The following is a 7016-nucleotide window of genomic DNA, read 5'->3' on the forward strand; positions in this document are numbered from 1 at the left end:
ATCTGTGTTAATAGGTTTGGTAACCCGTAACCTTTTATCACTGTGCTAGAGAAATATCAACATTGTTACTGCGCTGTTGTGAAAATGATGTGGGGAAAAGTTGCACCTTGTTTTTCTTTTCAAAATAACTTTGATAGCTTTCCTTCCCTTCCTCTCCTTGTGACTGGAACAGAAAGAAACAGGCGGAGTGGCAGACAGCATTCCGTGTCTACGCGAAGGATGGTGGCGCTGTACGATTATGATCCAAGAGAAAGTTCTCCTAACGTTGATGTGGAGGTAGTGACAGAACCATTTCCTGTGTTTATTGTTTATGGAGCTGTAACATAGTTGGTATTGAGAAGCACTATTACACATTTACAGTGGATGTGCCAAAAAAGAAAAAGTTCAGAATTGCAAACATTGGTCAAGTGTTTTGGGGCAGATATATATATCAAGCTTATGACTTCTGTACAAGTAGATTTATGGTTCTTTTTCTAACAAAATCAAGGAATATCCTTTGAATATCCTTTGTAGGATTTATTTAATATGGCTCAATGCATTATACAGTCAGCTATGAATATATGTTGTGCAATATATGTGTATACATATGCATACAAGAAAAGTCTATAAGGAAAAAAGCATGGAGCTATAAATAGTAGGGAATTATTATTTTCCAATTATTGTTAAAATTTCTTTTGTATGTTTCCACACAAGAACATGATTATTTTTGAGACGTGTCCTAGCTCATGCTGACAAGTTGGTAGTGACTTCCAATCTCTGTAACCTACAATTCCTCCAAAAAGCAGCTCTCCGCCACAACCCAAACACAACAATATAGCACAGTAGAACAGCAGTCATAATATATTGTATTTTTCCCTTAATTGATGCATCTGAGCTTTCATGAATATCTGTCTTGTTTATAATCTTCTTTTTATAACCATGTAAGGACATCTTAACAACGGAGCATTAGCTAGATTGTCATTTAAAAACCAGCGACCATTAGCTGGATCTTCATTATGGGTTTATCTTCCATTTACCCACATGCAGTCTCCCAGCTCTCCGTATCTGTTACCAGCAGCAATAGCATCACTTTTTACATTGTCTTTGATGTTACATGGCAAGTTCCTCAGTCAGGAGTTGATGGTTTTCATTATATACACATTGTGGGAAGAATGTCAGGGTACACTCAAAGCTCTCAAAAAATACCACAGCCCTAGGAGCTTCCTCAGCTTTTTTTTTTTTTTTTTTTTAATTGGCGAACTGTAGAACAATTTGGAATTTTTTTCAATAGCAAAGTGAATTTTGAAATACGTGGCGCTTGGTGCTTTAAAATGCAGCCAGAGTTGTCTGGTATTTCTCACTGAATCAAACCTGGTTCTAAATTATGGTGTTTTAAAGTAGTTTGGGCAACAAATCAAGGGAATTTTACTGAGATGTTGCAAATATTTTATTTGTTCTCTTTCCCATGGCCACAGGAAATTAAAAATAAATTAAAAAAACTAATTAAATTACATTTAAACCACAGGCAATTAAAAAAGAGGCCCCTACGGTGTTTGCAAATGGGAGACTGGAGATGCCCATTACGAAGCTTTTATTGACCAGAATCCAGCGTAGCTCCACTACTTCAGTGCAGCAGCTCTGTGCTGCGGAAAAGAGGGGAAAATATTAATGGATTAAAAAAATATTAATGGATTAATAAAGAAAACGTTAACCTTTGCCTAACAAAACATGTGCTGTCACGTGTTCCCTCTCCCGCAGGCCGAGCTGACGTTCTGCACAGGGGACATCATCACTGTCTTTGGCGAGATCGATGAAGATGGGTTTTACTATGTAAGTTGGCTTCTGTTTGGTCCCTGCCACACGGTTCGAGCCATCCGCACCGGCGTGAGCGGTTTGCTGAGAGCCGGGGGGATTTCAGGCCCCCATTCCTGCTGGCCTGTTGTGGGAAGAGCCATGATCCCAATCTAACAATAACACCAACCCCCAGGGCGAGCCTGGGAGCACCGTCAGAGGGAGGGGACCTGCTGCTGCAGGGACCGCACGGCCCCCGAGGTCATGCTGCCCTTCAGCGCCTGTTTTTAGGGTGGTTGTGCAGCTCAGAGCTGCCTCTGGCATTTTCTAAGTAGTATTTGGCTCATTTAGTTTGCTGGAAAGTGCCTTTTGATCGTACAGGTACCTATGCAAAGGTGTGAATGGCTTCTAATGGGCAGAAAACATTTAAAAAACCCCTAGATCCAGCTTGTCCCTATGATAAAGTTATTTGATTAAAATAACAGTAGTCATTTAAGCACTAGTTACCTGACTTTGTCATTCCTTTAAGAAGAGGAAGAGTTTAATTGTGGGAGACCCTGTTCCAGCGTTGCCTGCCCAGCTGCACTCCTCGTTAGCTGGTAGCAGCTGCTGCTCTGCCTCTTGAGCTGGTGTTTTCCGTTTCCATGGCAGGTTGGCCACAGAACATGGGCCCAGCTGCCTCAGACACATTTTAGAAGTTGAGACCCAAAGGATACTCTGATGGCCTCAGAAGTGCCTGCAGGCTGTGCAGTGCTGAGGGCTGTGGGAACTCAGGTCGTGCTGCTCCAGAGCAGGAACAGGGGGGTGCGTTTGCTCTCCATGACATGCGCCCCCTCCTCTGAGCTTCAGAAGTGTGTGAGGACCCACATGACCCAAGATGGGGATTTCCTCTGCCTCAAAGGCTTTAAATGGCCAGAAGTATTTCCTGACCTTCTTGGGAACCTACATTCTCTTTAATTCAGTCACTGACACTCTCATCACATTGCAGGGTGAACTTAACGGACAGAAGGGGCTGGTTCCTTCCAACTTTCTTGAAGAAGTGCCTGACGATGTTGAAGTCTATCTGTCTGATGCACCCTCGCGATACGTTCACGATACACCGATGCGTACAAAAGCAAAAAGGGTAAGCAACCAAATAAGAAAAACTTAAATTTTTATTTTCCATTCCATTTTGTCTCATATATAATTTAGACATTACTTTTAACATTTTAAATCCATTTGCCCATTTAAAATTAACTTTCAGATATATAAAACAAAACATAAAGAAAGATGACTTGACTTAGCCTTCTGCTAGCTCGTTACATTTGTACTTGAAGAAACTAAATTTACCATTTGATTGCAGTCATTCCAGTACCTTCAATTATAATCTGAGTTTAAGCAGCTTTTCCCTGGTGAAAGTAGTTACTTCCTAATGCTTCTAAACTACTCTTAGTACGTGCAATATCTAGATGAAAGCGGAAGTTCTTGTGGACGAAAGGCTGGTACAAGCGCTCCCTTAAATACAAGTTGTAAATGCAGCTGATTGATCTTTTAATCCTTATGACTTCCTATTCCAACTGGCATGAGTTAACTGCCCAGAGACTTCCCTTTTATGAACGACTAATCATGTTTAGAGTATCTCATTTTTGGTTTTGTTTCATCACTGCAATACTTTTATATATTATATATTTTATATATATTTTTATTTCTTTGCTCATCTGCTTGGAAACAGAAGAAGAGTGTTCATTTCACACCTTAATAAGGCAATGTAGCCTTCACGTAAGTGAGCAACTGAAGATACCAATAGAGATTTCAATTAAAGCTACCTGGCTATCTAATGCAAGTCTTGAAACTTAATTGTGGGGAAAAAAAAAAAAAGAAATATGTCTCCAAAATCCTTGGCCACAAGAATAGGCTGTATGTTCTTACTGTATCTAGTCAAGTCAATTTAGTTTTTTTAGGAGACAAATCCTTTAAAAAGGAATCCTTAGAAAGACATCAATTAGACCTCACTTTATGAAGGTCAATGTTTGGAACATATTTCTTCATGAGCTAAATGTTTATGTTTACGTAGAAAGGAGAGTTGGATGTCTAACTACCCTACAAACAAAAGCTGCATATTGCATTGTTAGCCAACCTGGGACATAAAAATTCCAAGCTCCTGTATCAAGAGAAAAGCACAACACCCCCAACCCTTAAAGAACATACAAACGAAACGTAAGCTGATACGTACTGTAGTTTACAAGGGTATAGTTGGTTTTGAAACTCATTACACTCAAATACAGCTACTTAAATTGTCTGCCTTAAAATGTGTTTTCCACAATCGATTATACCCCAGTTTGCCTAAGACCAACTATTCAACAATTCTGAAAAAATCCCTTCATATGGTACAATTTACTCAGATTTTCCTAGAAAGTGCACATTTGAAATACTAGCAACTGTTTGGTTTACCAATGCAATAAAAGTCTCAGTATGAGCCATGCAGCTCACCGAATGAATGCATTAGACTAAATATATGGTATCTTCAGGTGTACGTTGGGGTGCTTTACCAAGTTGTTTTTTTTTTTTTTTTTTTCATTAGAATTAGACCTTGATTTAAAATCAAAGTAGGCTTGAAGCCCCTTTGCTTAACTCACTGTTGCACAAGCCAGTAAATCGCTAATGTTTTAACTTGAACTACAAGTAACAGGGGTCCCTAAGGCATGGATTCTACTACAAAAATATCATCTTAATTGATAGGAGCACATTTTGTCAGCCAGGCACTGTAGTTAGGATAGGCTGAGTAGAAGTAGTTTTAGCATTTTCATTCAAGTGCTTTTGACGATTGAAAAAAAATAGCTGTTTAAAATATTTAGGAATGCTGTCATCTAACTATCGTACAAGTATTCACCTTCATTCAGCAACCTCATAGCTGCAGCATACACATCAAGCAGTCAGGGTCTTTAAGCTTTCTTTGATTGCAATTAAGGTTCATTTTAGCTTTTTCTTTTTCCTTTTTTTTTTTTTTAAGCCAGTGTGCCATCTTCTCAAATATGTACGTAAAGTTTGCTAGCCAATTTTAAATAAAAGGCATTTAAAGAACATTAAAAAAATAAGTGATCATGTAGCATTTTAAGTAATTTCTTCTGAAAACAGTTTGAGTTCTATAGATTGCTAATCTGTAATTAAGACATTTATTTTTCTTAAATCTATAGCTACAAGTATCTCTCTTCATTTTTGTACTATCAGAGTACTGAAATGCAAAACCAAAACCAGTTTTGTGGCTTTTGTGGCCAGAACTATGGCAAAACAAGTGTATCCAACTCTTTCTTTAAAAAAGTATAACCAAAACAGGGCCCTACTGGAGCATTTCCTGTTGTCTATACTTTTTCCTCAAAATTTATGTATTTTCCGTAAGCCCATACAGTATTTTAAGCCACAAGAAAGAAAGGAATCAGCCCTTTTGTTTAAGTGGGTAATGGGACAAGTGATGTTACCAACTTTCTTGATGATAATAGCTTTTAAGCTTTCAAACATTCAATAAATTATAACAATGTACCTAATAGGTTCCTCCTGAGAATACAGGTACATCACGGAGAGCACCATCCCCCACAGTTCATCTCCATTCTGGGTCACCTCCGTCACCTATGGGGTCTGGTAGTCCCGGGAGAGGCAGGGATATGTCCTCGAAAAAGAAAAAGGGGCTGCTTTCCAAAGGCAAGAAACTGCTGAAAAAGCTTGGTGCAGTGAAATGATTCATGTACTCCTGGACAACTTGTAAAGCTTCCAGTCTGTGTATTTTTTTTTTTTTTTTTAAACGTCAAAACTAGGGCTTTCATGACTATGCAGTACAACTTTACCAAACCTTTACATTTTTAACTCTGACATCAATAGAATCATGTGAATTGCTTAATCAAAACAGCAAGAAAAAAGGAAGTGGATTATTTGTTACATTTTTTTCTTAAAAAAAAAATAATTGTGGGATTAAGACCAGAAGAACATGGTTTTATTTCAAGTCAACTCAACACCTGCCAACTCCACTGGATAAATCTCAGCCTTTAGTCTCCTCTAACTATGAGTGGGGGGAAGAAAACTCTATTCCTTGATTCCTGGTTCAGAGAGATCACCCCACTGTATCTAACCTTTATCATACATAAAAATGGTCTTGAAACTCCTAGTTTATCAGCCTTGATGTTTTGCCTTATTAATGCACAATGATTTGTACTGTCTAATAAATATACAGCGTATACTTTGTATGTACTGTGTATTCAACTGTCTTCATCTTCCCTAAAACATGGTAATTTAAGATCAAGTACTATGTTATTGACTCCATTCAATGTCTGATGTAACTCCTGGAAGTTTGAAAGTGCTGTGCAAAATGCTTTCTTTTTGGTTTTTGCTTCTTTTGTTTGGTTTTTTTTTTTTCCAACCCAAACCCCTTGTATCGATTTCTTTTGTCAACATTTTCACTAAACTGAAATCAGATACAGTGCAAGTTATTCAGAGACTCACCCAGTTTCAACCATACAACCTCCAGTTTTGGAGTTCCTGGTTCACTGTTCTGAATTACCAGGAAAAAAACCCAAGCAAAACAACACAAATACTCCACAATAAAAAAAAAAACCCTTTACTCTCCAACCTCTTTTCCTGTGGAGGTACAGTCCTAAAAGGCATTTTCATATTGCTGATGTCAGATTCAAGATAAAGTGCATGTCTAAAGTAAGAAGTGAAAAACTGCGTTAGACACAAGCTGCAGCCAATAAAAAGGCTGCAACAGTTGATAATCAAATATTAATTGCAATATTGGCATATCAAGAAAAACAATCGTACACATTGATGGCAGTCATTGGCTGTTACTATTTTGTAATTCTTGTCCATTTGTAAATTGTTTTTACTGTTTATACATACTTTTCAGACTGCCTTTCTTTTTGTAATTTATGGAAGGTTTATAAATGAATGATCAAAGCTTCCCCATTGTGTCTTCAGATACTAATGTAAATTACTGTAAGATACCGTGTGCTAGATTATAACACTTAATTAAAGAAAATAACCGGCCTAAATTTGTGGTAAAGTACCGTGTGGGTGTGTGCATGTGTACAACTGTTGTGTATTATATTTTATATAAATAAATCATTTGATATTTTGTAGAGTGCAGTATGTTTCATGACCCTACTGTATCAGCTGCTCGAGGGCTGTGCTAGCCTTGCCCCTTTCGGGAGGCTGAGACAGCAGTGGTGAGGGCCCTGCCACAGGCAGCGAGGGAGCAAGAGCTGTGTGTGGACACTGCG

The 7016-nt window shown here is 38.2% G+C and overlaps 1 protein-coding gene across 5 annotated transcripts in view; it reads left to right on the forward strand.

Moving 5' to 3' along the window:
- The window catches only part of RIMBP2 (RIMS binding protein 2), a 115446-nt gene extending 108571 nt beyond the window's left edge, over window positions 1-6875 (forward strand). For 4 of the 5 annotated variants that reach the window (XM_074887242.1, XM_074887243.1, XM_074887239.1 and 1 more), the window contains 4 exons: window positions 173-276; window positions 1738-1809; window positions 2759-2893; window positions 5295-6875. In XM_074887242.1, the coding sequence (XP_074743343.1) occupies window positions 173-276; window positions 1738-1809; window positions 2759-2893; window positions 5295-5483 (500 nt within the window). In that variant the 3' untranslated portion in view covers window positions 5484-6875. Of the gene's footprint in view, window positions 1-172; window positions 277-1737; window positions 1810-2758; window positions 2894-3481 lie in introns of all 5 variants that reach the window. The other variant, XM_074887241.1, reaches the window with a different exon arrangement.
- Window positions 6876-7016: the final 141 nt, after the last annotated feature.

This window comes from Strix uralensis, chromosome 17 (genome assembly GCF_047716275.1).
Source record: "Strix uralensis isolate ZFMK-TIS-50842 chromosome 17, bStrUra1, whole genome shotgun sequence".
Classification (NCBI taxonomy): domain Eukaryota; kingdom Metazoa; phylum Chordata; class Aves; order Strigiformes; family Strigidae; genus Strix; species Strix uralensis.